Source organism: Zootoca vivipara, chromosome 1 (genome assembly GCF_965207765.1).
Source record: "Zootoca vivipara chromosome 1, rZooViv2.hap1.1, whole genome shotgun sequence".
NCBI classification, from domain to species: domain Eukaryota; kingdom Metazoa; phylum Chordata; class Lepidosauria; order Squamata; family Lacertidae; genus Zootoca; species Zootoca vivipara.
The window spans coordinates 7,672,620-7,692,022 of record NC_142582.1 but is presented as its reverse complement, the minus strand read 5'-3'; the positions used below and the strand labels follow the sequence as shown (position 1 = coordinate 7,692,022).

The 19,403-nt window shown below is 39.4% G+C and overlaps 1 protein-coding gene across 7 annotated transcripts in view; it reads left to right on the top strand.

Moving 5' to 3' along the window:
- ADAM23 (ADAM metallopeptidase domain 23) overlaps positions 1-18,904 on the top strand; it is a 66,673-nt gene extending 47,769 nt beyond the window's left edge. For 2 of the 7 annotated variants that reach the window (XM_035138083.3, XM_035138073.3), the window contains exons 24-26: positions 785-896; positions 9,454-9,544; positions 17,612-18,904. In XM_035138083.3, the coding sequence (XP_034993974.3) occupies positions 785-896; positions 9,454-9,544; positions 17,612-17,657 (249 nt within the window). In that variant the 3' untranslated portion in view covers positions 17,658-18,904. Of the gene's footprint in view, positions 1-784; positions 897-1,809; positions 1,852-9,453; positions 9,549-17,611 lie in introns of those variants that run through there. The other 5 variants (XM_035138055.3, XM_088675985.1, XM_088675983.1 and 2 more) reach the window with 4 other exon arrangements.
- The last annotated feature ends 499 nt before the right edge of the window (positions 18,905-19,403 follow it).

Sequence of the window (19,403 nt, the reverse complement as noted above, 5' to 3'; positions counted from 1 at the left end):
GTTGGCAAACTTCTGATCCCCTTCTGACCCCCTCTAGCCAAATGGTGAAGCTTTGCTTAAGAATAGAAGGAAGGGAAGTCCCACTGTAGTCTGAATGTCTCCTGCATCCCACCTAGGGAATGGAATATGGGTCACTTTCTGTAAAGGCTCCTTCTGCTGGGTGTGCAGGAAGCATCCAGCCTCACCCATTTTCTTTGGGCCTCTTAAACACATTTATGTAGAAGTCTGTGCAGTCATTTCCTGCTCGTTTTGACGTGGCATGTTTGTGTCATGGGTGTCTTTGTTTCTTTGCCTCTGCTATTGCTCTCTCTTGCTTGCTCATGAGACTGCAACTGGGGAGGAGCCGCCAGGAGCTGGCTGGTTTGTCAGAGTTTGATCATGTGCCACTATTTGTCCTGGACAGTGAGGGTTGGGGGGGGGGAGAGTTAACCCACTGTAGCCGCCAGCAGAAGGAGCCTTCACAGCAAGTGACCAGTGTTTCAGTTTATGCCGAAATGCAGCAATAGCATGTGAGTGTGAGTGGTTCAAAGCACACACTGATCCAGCCTCTGTACAAAACTCTTTTTACATCAGTGAACATGCTTAAAGGAATGTGTATGCAGATCAAGTTCTCCTGCGATCAGTAGAGCAACATGCAGATCTGAGAGCATCTTTTTTTAATCTAGATCGAAAGTATAAATGGATTTTCCTCTAAATAGGACTACTTACTCTACCTAGGAACTTTAACAGATGAACCAAGCATATGATTATTTTTTATTATGTGGTAACACGATTTTTCTTTTAGGTATGCAGCAATGAAGCCACATGCATTTGTAACTATACCTGGGCTGGGACAGATTGTAGCATGCATGACCCTAAAAGGAAAGAAGAAGCAGAGAAACCAAATGGACCAAAGGGTTTGTGTAATTTCAGTTTTTCTTCCCACCCTGAACTCCTATATAATTATATTTTTGAGCAGGAATTTTTTGAGCAAAGTGCCCATGTACAATGCAGTGTTTGTGTGTGTGTGTGTGTGTGTGTGTGTGTGTGTGTGTGTTTCTAGATAAATAGCATTTATGCTAGGTATGCTAGGTAAAAAGCATTTATGCTTTTACCCATAGCGTTTCAGAGGTACTCACAGAAAATCATTACCTACCGTGAAAACATTTTAGGTGTTGCCTTTTCTGTTTAATGACATAGGTCTAGGTAATATATTCTATTATTATATTTGACACCCATTGATAATCTTATATTGCAGTATGGTAAGTGTTTTGCTTATTTCTATTTTTGATATAACCATGAGAAGAACACTTTAATCCTTTACTAAATACAAATTTTTACTGGGTTGTGTTTGTTCGTTGTTGTGAGTATTAGTACCTGAAGTTAATTAAAGTATGGTAAATACACCACTGCATGCAGATTTTACAATGTTTGCAGTTGATTATAACATTATCAGTCTCTCTTAACGAAAGAAAGAAATATTGGATCCAAATTCAGTATATTAAACTTCTAAAAGTTTTGTAAAATACTAAAACAAAGTTTCCAGAGGAATAAAGCTGGAAATAGTGCTTGGTGCCTCATTCAGTTTGGGGAGTTGGCACCCTGTGCCCATAGCTTCATGCTTACTGTAAATCTCTACACTGATCTCTTTCAAGTGTCTCTCAGTAGTGAGCCACAACATAGGAAGAAGGACAAGTTAAAGCTATCTCTTTGTCCAGTCTTACCACCTTCCTAAATGGATGGTCCAGCAAGTTAGAATGTGCAATCCCTAGGGATTCTGTTCTCTAGTGGGAGGGGCAGTTGCCATCTTCCAGTTTTATTCCTCCTTAGGATACCGTTGGCAGACTTTCAGTGAGCCATTCATGCTATGAGGTGAGTATTTCCTGATTCCTGTTTCTAAACCCTTTTAGAAATAATAATAATAATAATAATAAATAAATGGGTTGGAATATATAAGAAAGAAGGGCATTTGTAACTCGGAATACAAAATGAATCAAGATCCTAGATTCAGGTTAATTGAGGCCTGATGGAGAGAGAGGAGGAGCCAGTCAGATTGAATGGGACCAATATGCAATATGTGTTGCATTAGGAAGACAATTAAAACCTGGGTCCAAAGAAGAGACATGTGCTGTGTACATGGCAGAGAATTGACACGCAAGCCAGGACTTGGATTCTCAATTTCACTGTAGCAGTTCTCAATGCTGAAGAGCAGTTTGAAAGGCAGCTTTTATCTTTGGCAGTGGGGTGTGCTAATACATAATTGGGCAGCAAAACTCTGTTTGCATATCCATACTTGCTTGCATACTTTACTTGTATCCCAGTGAAAAAATTCCCGGTGATGGTCCATTGGATCAAAATGCCCTGGTTTTGAAAAGATAATCTGCTTTTGATTTATACTCTGCAGCATTCAAGCATTGGCCACAAATTCATTGTTTTACTTTTTCATAGCCAACCAGTCACTTATTTAAAAGCATTCATGAAACAAAAATATTTTCTGAAAGAAGTAGGTTAGAAATCATGCTTAAGATTAAGGTGACAAGGATTCTGTTATGAGAACCTTAAACCTGTTTAGCTGTATGTGGGACCTACAAATAGTTGAACATATAAAATTATCTTCTGGAATCAGAGTGCATTCAACATTCAGACAAAAATATCAAATTCTTTCATTGCATAAGATTTTTCTCTGCTCTCCATATCTTTAAATTTGTGAGAATTCAGCAAAATCTAAACAAGATCTTCAAAGAAGTACTGTATCTGTTAAGTGTTTAACCATGTCAATAAGGGAAAAACCAAATTTGTAGGTTTTTTTAAAAAAGATTTGTCTTGTAGATAGTCTTATAAATTGTAATAACATATAATTATGCATTTTTAATTATTACAGTTGTTATATAAACCAGTAAGTTATGTTAAGATAATTGATTAACTTCTGTTCCTTATGCATTATTGCATTTCTGTCAGAACTTATAATCCATCAGTTGCTTTTTCATTTTTCTGTATTTCAGAATATAAAATCAGTTTCAGTTTCAGATATAGATAAATACACTGAACTCTGAAATATATAATTAGCCAGAAGGTCTCTAATGGATTATAATAAAAGTTAAACTATTTTTCCTGAAAAGCTAATTTTCAGTGGGATATGGTAACAAATTTAACTGTGTAATCAGGATAATTTGCCAACATTTTGTAAGCAGATATCCATATTTCCCAAATTCATCTAAGAATAGAGCTTCTATCTAAAACACAATTTAAATTAAAAAAGATCTTTACCCTTCTAGTTGTTTCTGTACTTGTCTGTAACCAAAACTACAAAATTAGGCATTAGTATGGAGGTCCCATGCTTCTTGTTCTAAATTGTAGTTCAAACACACCAAGCCAACCCATTTGAACTTTAAAATATGAGAGACAATGTTTTATTCTTTCATGGAATGGCTTCCTATCTCTGTGAATGAAATAATCAATACAAGTAATGAGACACAGAGATAAAAACCGAAGCCTGAATAATGATTGCATTTGTTTGCTTTTTTAAAGTCATGGTAGGTTTTTTTAAAAAAAACAACAACAAATTGTTATGTGTAAACACAATGCATAAATTGAAACATATATTCTTTCATTTCTAAGCATGATAAAGATAGAAGGAATTTATTAAAAAAAAAAGAAATAAACTACATTCAATATAATGGAACTCTGGAAGAAGGATAAAGGTCAATAAAAATTAAAGGGTGGTGTCCAAATGACATCCTTAAGGACTTGTGCATGGTCAGTGGGAGTTTTTAACTATACTACATAATAAATGGTTTTTGAACCTTTGGTCACTACTAAAAGATGATTGCATGCAACACAGGGGATGCTGCACAATCAGAAGTAGGCCTTATAATGAAATATGACAACATAGAAACCTTTAGAGAAAGTGGTAGTCATGAAGTTTATATGATGCACAAGTTTGGTACATCTTCCAGTAACATTGCTACTTGGAATGTTGAATTCCCATAAAATTGGTCAAGATGCTTCTTCGCCTTGCATAACAAAATGTAAGGTGCAGTGAAGAATATACCTGGAATCAAAGGGCAACTTAGGCCCATAGTAAGAGAAATAATCCATAAATGTAAATAATCCATTGCTTGTGTGCTTGGCTTTATTGGTCGGTATCCAGTATATCTGTGATGTTACAAAACAGTTTCGTTATTTGTGAAGGTTTAAAAATCGTGTCTCCTCTTAAAATGGAAATGGGTACTGTATTGCATAGGCTGAGAAAATCTTTATAAACTCTTGGAGGCACAAGCCAAGGAGGGCATTGCCATAGAGCTTTAATGGCCTTTGGCGACATGCATATCAGCCGTTCATTCTTTGCAACAGGAGACCCATGCACACACCTCCCATTTACAGTCTATCCCCCTCTTCCTCAGAATCCTGACCACTTGTTCTCAGAGCAAGTAATGTTACATGCCAGACCGTGTTAAGGAAAGGGATGGCTGCTTAAATATATATAGAACATGAATGGTTTTCTTTCTTTCTTTCTTTTAATGACCAGTGTGTTGCAATGTATGGAGCTGAACGCCTGGGTGGGTGGGTGGGTGGAAGTAAGGAGAATAACAAGCCCTATGCCTATTCCATTCCCCTGCATGTGGCTGCACCCATTGGGGGGGGGTACGGATCACGCCTATGATTTACAAAGCACTGCTCAGTTATAAAATAGAGGCAGCTTTTAAATAGGTGACGTGCATCATATTCAGGCAAATATAATCTCTGATAATTCCGTAATTCTAAATGGCTGTAAAATCAAATGAAAGAAAGTATTTTTTACCATTTTGGGGTGCCATTTAAAATTCTTCTTTTCAGACATCTTCTGTGTACATGATGACTTGCTTTTTAAAAAGTGTTCCCTTTTCCCTCTATACAGTGAGCATGGCCACTAACAGACTTATAGGTGCAGTGGCAGGGACCATTCTGGCTCTGGGGGTGATTTTTGGAGGCACAGGGTGGGGAATAGAGTAAGCATATTTCTTAGTCTAAGAGTTTCATGTTTGGTGCCTAGTGTGTGAGGTAACTGTACGCATCTGAGCCCTCTGTGTACTATCCCATTAGCTTTGTGTTCTGTGGTGACCGTATTTGTCATGTGATTTGGATGTCTGTGTCATGTGATATGCTCATGCAGTGTTTAACCCTCTCCTGTCTGGGACAATGTGGGGCATAAAACAATGTATGTGAATCTTATATAATGCAGTTCGATGTTTACATGTTTTCTATGCTCTAAATTATATATAAAAATATTTTTAATAAAAAACAATTATTGCCATTGCAAAATGCTCTCTAATAGACAACTTTGACTATTTGATAAAATTTGGTTTATTGCCATTGGAATTAAGTGTAACAGTACGTAAACAATCCAAGTTGAATAATAAGAAAGTAGAACTGCTTGGGAACAATAGCCAGCTTTTAATAACTGTTGACTCTTCTTTCTCTAGGGTTTTTAGTAGTCCTAGACCAATAGTGTTCCATGTTCCATGTTATGCTCTGATTCAGTAGGGAAGATCTGTACATGAAAACAGGCTTCTGCACATAAAGCCAACAGATAAACAGATATTATTGCTGGATGGGCAGCCTCATCTGTACCACAAAGCTCATCTGGCCTGGCTAGAGGTGTCTTTTGATGTTTATCCGAAGTCATCTGTTACACATGTCTAAAGATGGATTGGGGCTTTAAAACTATATGGATATTTGCTATATTATTTTGAGATAGATCAGTTTATGTTATTAACACATTAATTGACATTTATGCCATCCATCCATGGGATTAGAAATAGATATGGGATAAAACCATTTGGTATTCTTTGTGGAAATATATCACAGGCCAAGTTTAACCTTTCACTGAAGTTATTTCTTTGTGTTTCTTTTCATTTTTAACAGTGAGCAACTCACCTGCATTTTGCTGGCTGTTCCCTTGAACATGATCTCTTTTTTTAATATGGTCAACAAGTTATTTTGCTACTATAATTTCTATAATACAGTAGACGCTTGGGTTGCAAACGTGATCCGTGCGGGAGGCATGTTTGCAACCTGAAGCGTTCACAACCCGCAGCACCGCGTCTGTGCACGCACGGGTTGCGATTCGGCGCTTCTGTGCATGCGCAAAGCACAATTTAGTGTTTCTGTGCATTCGTGAGCGCCAAAACCTGGAAGTAACCCATTTGGGTACTTCTGGGTTCAGCGCGAGACGCAACCATGAAATGACGCAACCCAAAGCGTCTGTAACCCGAGGTATGACTGTAATTTTAAAATGTATCTGCACACTCTGTGTATCAGCCTCAGGTTATATAATAGCAGGAAGTGACAAGGACACTGGTTTCGTATATCCACAATTTTCTATCATTTGTCTTACATTAATGACAGTAGGGTTTGTATTATTATTATTATTATTATTATTATTATTATTATTATTATTCCAAAATTGAGTTAGGACAGGAAATGTTTCATTGCATGAATTTCCTTAACTGTGAATCCTACACATTGTCTACTCACAAGTGAGCCCTGTTGATTTTAGCAGGACTCCCCCCCCCCCCCGCCTTGCTAAGTAGTGCGGGGAAGGGAGGATACAGAAACTGTTCCTCCTGTTATGTGTTTAAATTAACTTCAATATACACATAGTTATTTCTGGTAATAATGATTATTTGGAAAAATAATGAATTTTTCAAAGTCGTTTTTTATCTGGAAATTAAGCAAAAAGGCAGAGAAAGCAGGTAGAGAGAAACAAATTTTACATGATAAAGGAACCCAAGCTCACCTCATTTCCACTGGTAACTCCTAGGAAGGCTGTGGAATTGCCTTTGGAGTGATAATCCAGATTTAATCCAGACAAGACTGTGGTGCTAGAGGTGGAGAAGCTGGCTGATCTAGGAGGAGCGATGTGACTGGGACCGCACTCCCCCTAAAGGGCCAGGTTTGGGGGTTGGCTGTGTAGTTGCCTGTGGAAGTGTAGGTGAGGTCTATGGCTAGGAATGCCTTTTACCAGCATTACATTAGTTTGTATGGGCAAAAGGTCCTCCAGATAACTCAATCCCAAATATATTGAAGGCTTAAAAAATTTAAGACAGCATTTTGAGTCGGGTCTGAAAATGCACAGGTAACAAGTTCATCTTCCTCTCATCAGCAACCAAACAGCAGCATTCAGTACCAGTTGAAGTTCAGACTGTCCTCCAGGCAGTACCATGCACATTGCATTTCAGCCTTCACTGGTGACTGCTGCATAGATTACCAAGGCAAGGTCCAGTCTCTCCAGAACAGTGTTGCTCTGTCATCAGCATTGATTCCCTTATGGCAAACTCCCATTCTTGGGTGGTAGAAGGTAATCTTCAATTCTAGGGTCCACCACATGTTTTATGCCTGCAATTTTTGTCTGCTTAATAATTTCTGGAATGTGTGCATAGAGGTGCCCTGTGTATTTGTTTTATTTACACGGTGTTTGCTTTCTTCTCTGTTTATATTTGGCCAAGATTTGTTTTTTGGCAACAAATGGGGTCTGGTTTTGCGTCAATAATCCTTGTATAGTTACAGAATATCTGAAACACCAAACTCATAACAAAACACAGATTATAAAAACCGTAACCTTTGATCTGCTATCTTATTTTTTTTATTTATAACGAAGGTTACAAATCCTTCCAAGACGAATTGCAATTAGCGTTAAAATAAATTCTTTAAAACCACAATAAACAATATCAACATATAAAGTCAGCAGGCATCCCACAGGGCAGTTGGGGACAGGTGGCCTTTCGGGTGATGGAGCAGAAGAGTCCAGATGGAGTAGGCTTATTTTCCCATTTGCTTGGTTGGGTCCTTCTCACAGGGCAGTTGGTGGGGTGGGAGAGAGTCCATCCAGAGGAGGCTCTGAGGCCTCCAGGAATCCTTCCCACGGGCCAACTGATGGTGGACGAGCCTGTGCGAAGGTGGGGAAGATATTTCACCTGGAGCATTCTTTGATTCCCCCCCCCCACCTGCCTTCCTGGAACTCACTCCAATGCAGCAAGGGTGAGTCTGGTGAAGTGAGGGGGTTCTATGCAGAAATTGGCTTTGGGCATGGTCCTTTTAGCAGGGGGAGATAATGCAGCCAGCACTCGATAACGAGCAGGTAGAATGTCTCACACTATATTTGCACAGATGGACAACCGGGGAGTGTCGTTCTTACAGCATCGGTTATATTTTGTGGGGAAACTGATTCCAAGCAGCTCTCACAACCCGCCCCCGCCCCACTCCCTTTCCCTCAACAGGTAATAAAATCAGATGTTCCCTCTGTATCCAGGAGGGGAAGGGATCTAGGGATAAATTTCCTGCTCCTGGGCATTAGGACCAGGAATAAAGTGAACAGTTGTTTACTCCACAAAATGATTTTGAGGAGGTGACAATATTCGGCTTCGTGGTGTTGCAAAGCCTACATTTTCTTTAAAATACTGGTGCTGCTGTTTAAATGTGACTTTTTAGCAGCAGCATGCAAACAAAAACATTTTTAGATCATACAGCAATATAAACAAAGTACCGTATATTCCATCGCTTCTCAGCCTTTTGGCTAAGATCAAGTGTAGTACCGTATATTCCGGTGTATAAGACGACCCACAACTTTTCCAGTTAAAATATAGAGTTTGGGATATACTCGTCGTATAAGAAATACGACCCGGCGTATAAGACGACCCCCGACTTTTGAGAAGATTTTCTTGGGTTAAAAAGTAGTCTTATATGCAGGAATATACAGTATTTAACCCTATGTAGATATGCCCCCCCCCTGTTCCCTGGGTGGTGCTATTTGTTATTAGGACCAGGTGTATTGAAACTAATCTCATAGCATAATGTTCTTTACAGAATTCATGTACTCCGATAAACAGTGACATTCTCTCACCGATGCACCTGGAGAGTGAAGGGGTGGGAAAGAATGGGCTCTTGGACCCATTATTTGCCCCTGTTGGCTCCACTTCTGTGGTTGCGTCTTCTCCGAAAGTAATTCAAACACCGTTAGAGATTTGATATAAGCTTTTTAAAATGGTTGACTGTCTTTATCGAAGCAAAAAACAGCAAAAACATCCTATGACTTCTAATATTTGAATGTTGCAGCATGTTTAGGTGTATGTAATATTAATAAGTAAAAAGTTTGGATACATTTGAACTGGAGTTGGGAGTTTCAGTAACAGCAGATATTCTGGTAAGGAATTAATTTGGAAATGCAAACAGGGTGATATCCAACTGAAACATACTTAGAATCGGCCCATTAAACCAGTGGAATAAGTTACTTAAGTCCATTGATTTCAGTGAGTTTATTCTGTGTATTCATGTTTGAGCAAGAGAGAGATTAAATAAGTTCGGCCCTTTTGACAATGTTTGTTTAAAGTAATTGAATAGCACACTTATTTAAAATTGCTTGATTACATTTCCCTTGATGTGAATTAATTAAGTGGTTGGTTCTTATGTCTTTCTTCCCATAATCCTTTGTCACAGGTCCTAGCGCCACCAATCTTATAATAGGCTCCATCGCTGGTGCCATCCTGGTAGCAGCTATTGTCCTTGGGGGGACAGGATGGGGCTTTAAGTAAGCAATGCCGCATGTCTTCTCTTCAGTGGCTATGGCATATCTCTCTTCTGCTTACATCACTAAATTTTGAGTTCCTGCTACAAGATCTCTGGTAATGTTTTACTTTAATAAATCTGTGTTTAGTGAAAGGGCAAAAACATGCGTTTAAAAAATCTCAGAGTTGGCACCAGGATGCAAAGTTGTCAAAATAGCAAAACCAGTAGATTAAGATTAATAGTCTCAATGAATGTGAGCCAGAATGCTTATTTAAAATGGGGAGAGTACAGTGGTTACCTTGGTTTACGAACTTAATCTGTTCCTGAAGTCCGTTCTTAAACCAAAGCGTTCTTAAACCAAGGCGTGCTTTCCCACACCAGCGGGGGACTGAATTTACAAATGGAACACACTCAACAGGAATCGGAACATGTTCTGCTTCCAAGGCAAAGTTCACAAACCAAAACACCTACTTCCGGGTTTGCAGCGTTCTTAATCCAAGTTGTTCATAAACTAAGCTGTTCTTAAAATAAGGTACCACTGTACTGTTTATCTGCTTGTGCTGTTATAAACACCTCATAGGAAGTTTCCCATTATGGTAGGAATTCTAGAGTCTAAATGTACCTGCGCCTGAACATGCTCAGATACCCAGGAACTAGAATATAAAAATATACACCAGAGAGACAAATTGTATGAATTTGCCCCTTCTCGGGGGATCTCTTCCAGTGGTAAAGCACTTTTCAGTCATCTGCTTTAATCATGCAAAGTACAGCCCTGAAGGTGTACTCGCTACAAGTCTGCTGGCCGCCTGCCCTCTGTGTTCACAGCAGATCAACCTAGCTGTCTGAACTGCTTTTTAGAGCAGAAATAGAAAATACGGAAAATGCATGGCTGTTGTATCAATGCTGTATCAATTTTGTATCAATGCAGCACCTTGACATGACTTTGTCTTTTGAAAGTTTCTTTGTCCTCAGTGCTTTTGCTTAGCTGCTGCTTGCTGCTAGCACAAGGGAATTTTCAGCACAGTGAAGCCATGTCGTACATGTTATGTTGCAAGAAGTAACACAAAGCAATTGAGGGGAGGGAGGGAAGGAGATGGTGCTGATGGGTTCTCAATAGGCATGCATTCTCCATCATGCTAGTTCTGCTGTTGAAGACTGTTGTTATGTACAAATGCATTTAAAAGATGAAAAACTGCTTCGGGTAAGGGAAAGGTTGAGACCTAACTCCTTCCCTGCCAGTCTCTGCTCAAACTATATATTCCCTTCTCCCCCTCTCCCCCAACACATACCTCCCCCCCCCCACAACTTCCCCCACTGTAAGGTTTTGGGAAAGTGGCATTGAGATGACAAAAATTTAAGACATACTACCGTAGTCAGTGCCTGGTGAGTAAGTTCGTTTATGGAAATTGGTTTGCAATCTCTGTTTCTCTTTTGAGGAATCCTTTTTCTCAGAGAGTTTACTTGGGAACCATCCCTTTTATTTATAAGATAACAGCTAACATTAAGGTGCTGTGAGATGTGAACCGCCCTGAGATCTATGGATGGAGGGCAGTATAATAAGTAAGTAAATAAATATGCTTCACCAGTTGTAATTAGAAGTGAAGATAGTGTGACGCAACAGTCCAACAGCATCTTGAGGACACCAAGGTGACTTCCTCTGCCGTAGTACTAGAAGCATCTTCTCTATCTCTTTGCACACTTTCCCTACCAGATGGCTCTTGCTGTCGGTATCTGACACCACAGATCATCTGGGGAGAAAAGGAAACACTTGGATTTGTTTAAGTGCTCCCTTCCTGCATTGCAGGGGGTTGGACTGGTTGTCCCTCGGGGCCCCTTCCAACTCTTCAGTTCTATGATTCCACCTTCTCCTTCCCTTCCCATTCGGTAGGTGATCTGCACTCTCTTTCACTATACAGTATACTGTATAGCATTGTAGTTTGGGGAAGTTGGCCCAACCTTCTGGGGGGCTCGTGCCAGATTCCACACATACTCTTGCCTACACACACACATACATGCAGACAGACACACACATTCCCCCCCCCAATTGCTGATCTGCACAAAGCAGGTGTTATCACTCTCTCTGCTCATCAAATGATCAATCTGATATTTGTGGAGTGGATGAGTTGCATGTCTTTCAAGGTGCTGGGCTCTGCCCACCCTAGTGCAGTGTCTACATAAGAATAATTATTTTGCCGCTGCCCCCAAAATTGTGGAGTCTTGGTGGCAGAGCAGAAATGAATTGTTCAGAGGTTGGATTAGGCCCCCTCGAAGGTGTTAGTTTTATTGAGATGAACCCCATTAAATTAATAAGCCACCCATTATCCATTCGGAACCACCTGTGATTTATTATTGTTCACAAATGCTCTCAATCTTTCAGTGTAAATAGTAATAAATAGTTACGCTGAAATGGTATTGCTTGAGCATTTATTTATCACTTTTTTACATACAGAATTATGACATAAATTCAGATCTGATCAATACTGCAGTTTACATATGATCAGGGAATATAATGCTTACCTAAAACCAACATTCGTTTTGTGTAACTGAACAGTTATTGGAGCTCAGATCCGTGAGGCAAATTCTTCGCCTCTTAATGGAGCTCTAAGCTTTCCATGGAAGTTTGTGCATTTTGAGACTCCATATCATGGGATCACAATAGTACAATCATAAACTAAGCCTTTGTTGTATGTGTTGAAAATAGAAAATTGACACAAACCCCTATCAGTGAAATACATATAAAATATTCAGATTTTTTGACTTCTGGCACATATATTTCTATTTTAATAAAGTGTGTGTGTGTAAGTGTAAGTGTGTGTGTGTGTGTATAAAATGTACTTACTGGTTATTAAACTTCATGACCTTTAATTTTACCACTGATATTCTAAAAGTGAATGAAGCACACAGTATATACACCACCCCACACACAATTTCCTTATAAATTACACAATACTATATTGATGTTTTTGACTTTTGTCCATGCACATGTTAGTCATTCATCTGTAGCATATATTTCCCACTTAGATAATACTTTGCATCCTGCGTGTCATTCTAGTGTACGTTATATATACAACGAAATAATTTGGTTCCCCGGTATGGACAACGGTTCGCTCAAAGTATCACAATAGTTCTCCTATTAATTTTAAATGAAAGTATTTTATTCTGTAGCAGAACCTCAAATATGATGGCCTCGCCTAGCTCACAGCTTGAAGTGCATGTTTCTTTGGGGTAAAACTGAAAGAAGTATTCACTGTGTGGAAGAGGCCTAGTCCAGGTAGGCCGCCTTATATTTTGCTGCTTCATTGAATATGTATGAGGGTTACTGTAGAGCCTAGAATGTTTATGGCAATTTGGTAGGAATGAAAGAAAGAAAATTCACAGCAAAGCAGCGGGACAAGGCGCTGGTTTCAAAGGTTTTGATGGTGTAGTGCACTGTGTTTCGGAGCTGTGTCCAACACAGCAGGCACTGAACCATGCATTTAGTTTATGAATACTCATATTTCTGAACTTTATTTGGGTTTGGTACCGATTTGTGCAAGCAGAAGGCCACTCACTCCAGCAGAGCTTTCCTTGCCCCCTTGTCTACACTGCTGCCCAGCATCTTCCAAAAAGCCACTTCTGATTATCTGAACAGGATGGGAGAGGGGGCATGGGGGCCTGCAGAGGGAGGAGGCTGGTGAAATTCAAGAGGAGGCAAGGAGTGGCTTTTCAGATGGCACAGAGGACCCCATTGAGGGCAGAAAGGGTAGGAAATGCCTGTTTAAGCTGCCTTCTGCTCATGCGGGTCCAGATACAAACCATTTTGTATCCAGTACTGTATTCAGATTTTAAAATAATACGGTTCGGTTGAAATTTTCTTTAGTACAAATTTAGGTGTTCACGTGAGAACTTTTCAATCTGTTTTCTCAACTGTGAAAGCTTTCATTTAAATGACCTTTCTGTGTAACTTCTAGACACAATCGATTTTTCTGATAATTTCATTCATGATTTCCCCAAGTGTTTTGCCATAAGCGGTCCTATAATAGAGAACAACATAATGTTGTATGGGTCCCCTGAGGGGCCAGCCCCCAATTTCTGTGTGTGCACCCACAAACAACTGAAATACGTGTGCGTGGTTTTTACAATCCTTTTAATTAAAACAAACAAACAAACTTGAATTCTATGTAGCAGAGGTAGTTGGAGAGAATTGTACTGATGCTGTGCATGATGGAATATGTACATTATTCCTTTTTTAGCAATATATTCTCTCTCGGAGTGTGATGTGGCAGGTACATGTCAAAGTATTTTTAGTGTCTGTGTTAAGGCAGGAAAGGAATCAATCTTGACCTCATGCAGGGTGAAAAAGCAGCACTGTATTTATGTAAGACTGGCAGTGTTGCTCAATTTCTATCTCTGTAATACATTGTGCAGAAGCTTGCCCTCTCCTCTCCTTGTACCAGAGATGGTACAACTTAGTTGTTTGTGGGAACTATATTCTGTTTTCCTGACTGTTGCCCAGGGACTGGAAGCATTGACCTCAGTAGTGAGGCTAACTCAATCAGTGAGGCTAACTCAATCAGTAAGAATACAGTGGTACCTCACTAGACGGATGCCCTGCTAGACGAATTTTTCGCTAGACGAATGGGTTTTGCGATCAGAGGTTGCCTCGCAAGACGAATTCATTTTGCGAAAAATTCGTCTAGCAAATCGTGGTTTCCCATAGGGATGCATTGAAATTCAATTAATGTGTTCCTATGGGCAAAAAAAAATTCAATGCATTCCTATGGGATTTGCAAGACACATTTTTCGCAAAACGAATTGACTCACAGAACGAATTAAATTCGTCTTGCGAGGCACCACTGTATAAGTGTGCAGGGCATGTAGGCAAGCACAGTTGTGGCAACACATTAAAAATCTAAATAAGAGGTGTATCATTGAAGTGTGTCCCTCAGGAGCCAAATGAATTTGCTTGAGTAGCAAGATCTGCCCTGTGGACTGTTGGCAACCAGCTCTGTATCATCTCTTTAAATCATGAATGAGCAACCTCTGGCCCATAGGTATAGTTAGGCCCATCCCAGGTCCCAGTTTGGCCTGTGAGGCTGTTTCCCCAAAGCCACGCCCATCCACTCTGCACCTGGCGTCATACGGGCAGCTACCATTGAACAGTTGTGAGCCTCAACGTCTTACCAGCTGATGGATCATGGCACCAAGCTGCTGGGGTCAACTGCATTATGGAGTTCCTGTAGTGCAGCCGATGGAAAGTATAATAAACATTTGAGGGCTGATTGTATACCAGTAGAATAATCCTAGGTGGTTTTAAAAGCTGCTGAATGTGTGAAACTCAGGTCACTCTAGTTTGCTTGCCATGATCTCACATCATGCGATTAAGCCATATATTTTGCAAATAAGGGAAGACCAGAAGAAGCCTTGTTTCATTGTTGGGCTGATGTGCTACAGATAAGCTACATCTCTCTTCTTCCAACAGACACAGCAAGTACTGTTTTCTAATGTTACCCTTGTCAATATATAATAATTAAAGGATCCAGTATGAGGGAGGGCAGAGGAGATACATTCTTTATATTCATTTTGTATGAGATCTGCAGAATTTTTTTTTATAATGGAGGGTGAAATGCTTAGTATTGCCAATGTACTATTTTACAAACAAAGATAAAGTGATGGTGTGCATCCTAGGTTTTTTTTATTTTTAAAAAAGAAGAATAAAGACATTTTAAATATATATATTTTGAAAAGAGGAAAATATTTCCCGGTCGAAAAGACAGTTTCTGAGTCCGCAGGTACATTTCTTTCTTGCTTTGCATTGCAGAATATAGCTATATCCTTTCCCCACCCTCCTTTGCTTTCAGTTTTTAGAGGGACATGAGATAAGATGGATTCTGCTTAGCATTTTTTCTGGGGGAGGCAAGAATAGTAGCTTGGAAAGTATGGAAACCAACCTGAGGCCTGAAGATGTGTTCTCATGTCTATAGCATCACAACTTTTTATGATTTCTTAGAGGAAAAATAACATGCCAACTTTTATTACCAAGACGGTAGTTAGCTTATGATGTAGTCTTGTGCGCGCTTACTTGGAAGAAAGTCCCATTGAAGTAAATGAGACTTGCTCTTGAATAGACATGCAAAGGATTGTACTGTAAGTATTAGTATTGAGAGACGGAATCTGTCCTAACAGTGTAGTCTGATATGTAATAATAATAATAATAATAATAATAATAATAATAAATACTATATTATTATTATTATTATTATTTATACCCCACCCATCTGGCTGGGTTTCCCCAGACACTCTGGGCGGCTTCCAACAGAATATTAAAATACAATAGTCTATTAAACATTAAAAGCTTCCCAAACAGTAGTGCCCAGAGCATTTCTAGCTATGTAGTTTTTACGCCTATTGAGATTTGAGTTTTATATTTTGTATGTTGTGAACCAAAGCAAAAGGCTTGCCCATAATTTCACTGTTCTGTTGCTTTTGAACCACATTGTTTTAGTACCTCTAGCAATGAAAGGTTAATTGAATAATTGTGAAAAACTGGCTTTGAATTCATATAATTTAAAATGCAGGTTTTGGCATTGATTTCAAACTCTCTCCATCATGAAAAGCATTGTGAGGTATGAAAACATTGTTAGCAAAGACAGTGTCTTTATTATTCATACTAAATTTCAGAGTTAGCCATTACTCTGTTGCGGCAGTGCAAACCCGTATATGTCTGCACGTCTACTCATTGTAAGTCCCATTGAGTGCAATGGAGCTTACTCCAAGGTAAGTGAAAATAGGATTGGAGACTAACTGATTCATTATGGTTTAAGCTTTTGTGGATTAGATGCACAAAATGTTATTCTTAGTTATATACGCACAGTAAAAGAACAATCAGTGAAGCCAGTACTGTAGGCTGTATGATACGAAATGCAGCAGGTCTGCAGAGAATCATGGTCTATCCACAGCTGCAATTGGTGATACTTATCTTTTTGGCAATTCATGCTGGTATTCCAAGGTAGAAAAGTAAAACGAAAGCAAAAAACCTGATCTCACTGCGTTAGAAATGTCAGAACCACCCTTACTGAATGAGCAGTAGCGAGATTACTCCATTCTACTGGAATAATGCAATCACTGTGGGTTAATAGCACATATTTGGGGGCATATTTCCGTGTACAAATGGCATTGAAAAAGGTTCTTATGAAATAATGTACTGATCTGCAAAGTGCATGTTTGAGTTAGTTACGTGGCACAAAAGTGAAGCCTGAAAATGCTGTCTTTTTGCCGTTACCCACAACTTACCACAATAAGCGCAACAACAGATGTCTAAATTCTGTTCACTGCAGCCACCGTTGCAGGAGCATGCAGTGGAGGAGACCCAAGGCTTTATGTTACTTACTGTTAGGGGATCTGTGAAATCCTGCTCTATGTTTTACTGCATGACAATTTGGTGGCGGTAGTGGTGCACATGCCCAGTGTTAAGACTAAATGCATGAGCCCCTTGCTTGATGCCCCACATAAAGCCAGATTATGGGGAGGTTGCATCCGGTTTTTGTGTTGCCTTGTAATGTCTTGCTGTTTATTTATATACAGTACTGGTGTAATAGGAGAATGGACGTTTCTACAAAAAGTTTTGTTTGCTAACAAAAGCAGCAAAATTGCAGCGGCGCAACTAACACGTTCTGGTGTCCATTCTTCTTCACAAGCAGTTTCTTGGCATCCACTGCTGGAGACTGGAAGTATTTTGTTCCCTATTGTAGTAAAGGCTTGCACAGGGGACCCACAAATTGTTTTATATTTTGGCTTCGTTGAAGCCTTTCAGAACAGCGACTTTTGGCAGCAATAAATGAATAAATCTATGACATATCAGTGATATTACAGAAAAGGGGGGTGAATACAGCTTCATATTCTGTAGAATCCTTAAGAATTAATATCAGAATTGAGCTTTAAAGCCCTCCTAATATGAAACGGGTTTATTTCAAGTTTACATCTCAAGCGTCTTAGTGTGAGCCCTTACTACATAGTGTGATGATGAAAACATGACCTTGTATTCAATTATGCCTAACTGACATATTTCCTGTTTCCCTGTCTTACTATTTGTCTCCTCTTTAACTGGAAGAAATGTCAAAAAGAGAAGATACGATCCAAGTCAACAGGGTATCTAAGGAACTCACTGGAAGAGCTTTTCTGTGCATTACTGGATTCCAGATATGGTGGCTTTTTGTAGTAGCTGCACAGAAGGTACGTCACTGCAGAAGAAAATTAAGACGAGCGATTTACTACAAATGGCAAGTGGAGATATTTATGAAAGGGCTGAAGGAAAACTTGTCCTTTTCGGAGATTCAAATTTTAAGAACTCCCTCCGCTCATTTCTCCTTTTTTTAAGGTGATAAGAAACGGGACAGATGTTATAAATGAACTATTTTGGCCGAAGTTTTTTTTTAATACAAAGAACGGAGCAAACAAACCAAGTGCAATAAGAGAACTGTTTCAAAATAGTCAAATAGGTAAAAAGTTTCATAACCGATAACTTGAGTTCGCATGACCTTTTAATATTAACGACAGACTCCAGTGGCATGATAAGCTAACTTTTGAAATGGTAAACTGCATGGCATATATACAGCAAACGAGCTCACAAGCTCACCCCAAGCAAAGTCTGCATACCAAGAAAACAAACCAAAACATAGAAATGCTGATTCTGGGTCCTTAGGAATTCACGTTCCACCAAGATACACTATTCTCCAAGTTGTACAACCCCTTCCTAATATATATTCCTCATTCATCTCGATTTTATTTGGGGGGCAACCTTATTTAGGGTCCTGCAGGTCATGCCTTGATCTTGTATAGTTTTCAATATAAAAATGAGCAATTTTTGCCATGCCATTCTCAGATAATGACACATTTTCCTAAGGGTTTTGTTCTATGTGTGATTCTATCTTTTCGGGTTGTAAAGCTTTCTTAAAACATTGCTCCCCTTTTAAGTTTTTGTAGCATGTTGTACAGTGGGGGTTCTGGGCTTGCTCTAAAAGGCATATCGCATGCAGACACAGGGAGTTCTAGCAGAAAACAGGCGTGCTTTTTAAATTTGTATGCTTGAAACCAAAAAAACACACCCACCCATCCAAAACCTATTAATATGTATAAAATGCATACGTATGCAATGAATCTTTTCAAATGCATTATTTGCTGTCATGCAGATATTTTGTATATAGTGTAAGAAGTCAACACCCTCTCAAATTAATCACAGAAGTGCCAAGCTTATAACTCTTTAATTTTACCATCTGTTTTCCTTTCTCTATCTCACATTATACGAAAGGAAAAGAAGCCTAAATAAGCCTTAAATACCCATAAGAATACTGAGAGCTTTTAACAGGTTAAGGCTTTCCCATGTGTTGTTTTATAGTCCCCAGCACCACCTCACCTCCCAGGTCCACATCTGTTTATGATCAGTTTATAAAAGCGATCCCAATAGCCATGTCTCTTGAGTTTATCTGTGTATTATGTATCTTTCAAGTCACAGCCTCGAATGTTACTTCTTCCTAGGCTATTTGTGGTTACCGTCATGGCTCAGCTCCCTTTGGCCAAATAAGAAAGGTATCAGTGTATATGTCCAGGTAGAACTTTTCCATGCTTAAGCACAGCGGTAGGCTTAAGTGTGCATTATTCTCCCTCCCCTGGCCCACAAGCCTCTGAGCTCTGCTATCAGGTGTAATTACAGATGCAAAGATCAGCATTAGTATGCCACAGCGAGTTGCATTGTGAATAAAGCTAGCTGGGGCACACTTCTGCACGGTGCTTGTTAAAAGGCTTTATGCTGAAGTTCAGATCAGCGTCCTGCTGCTGCTGCTGCAAAAACGCTTGCCAATTTCCCACGCCTTTAGTGGCAAGACATTCTGCATTCAGCCAGCTAT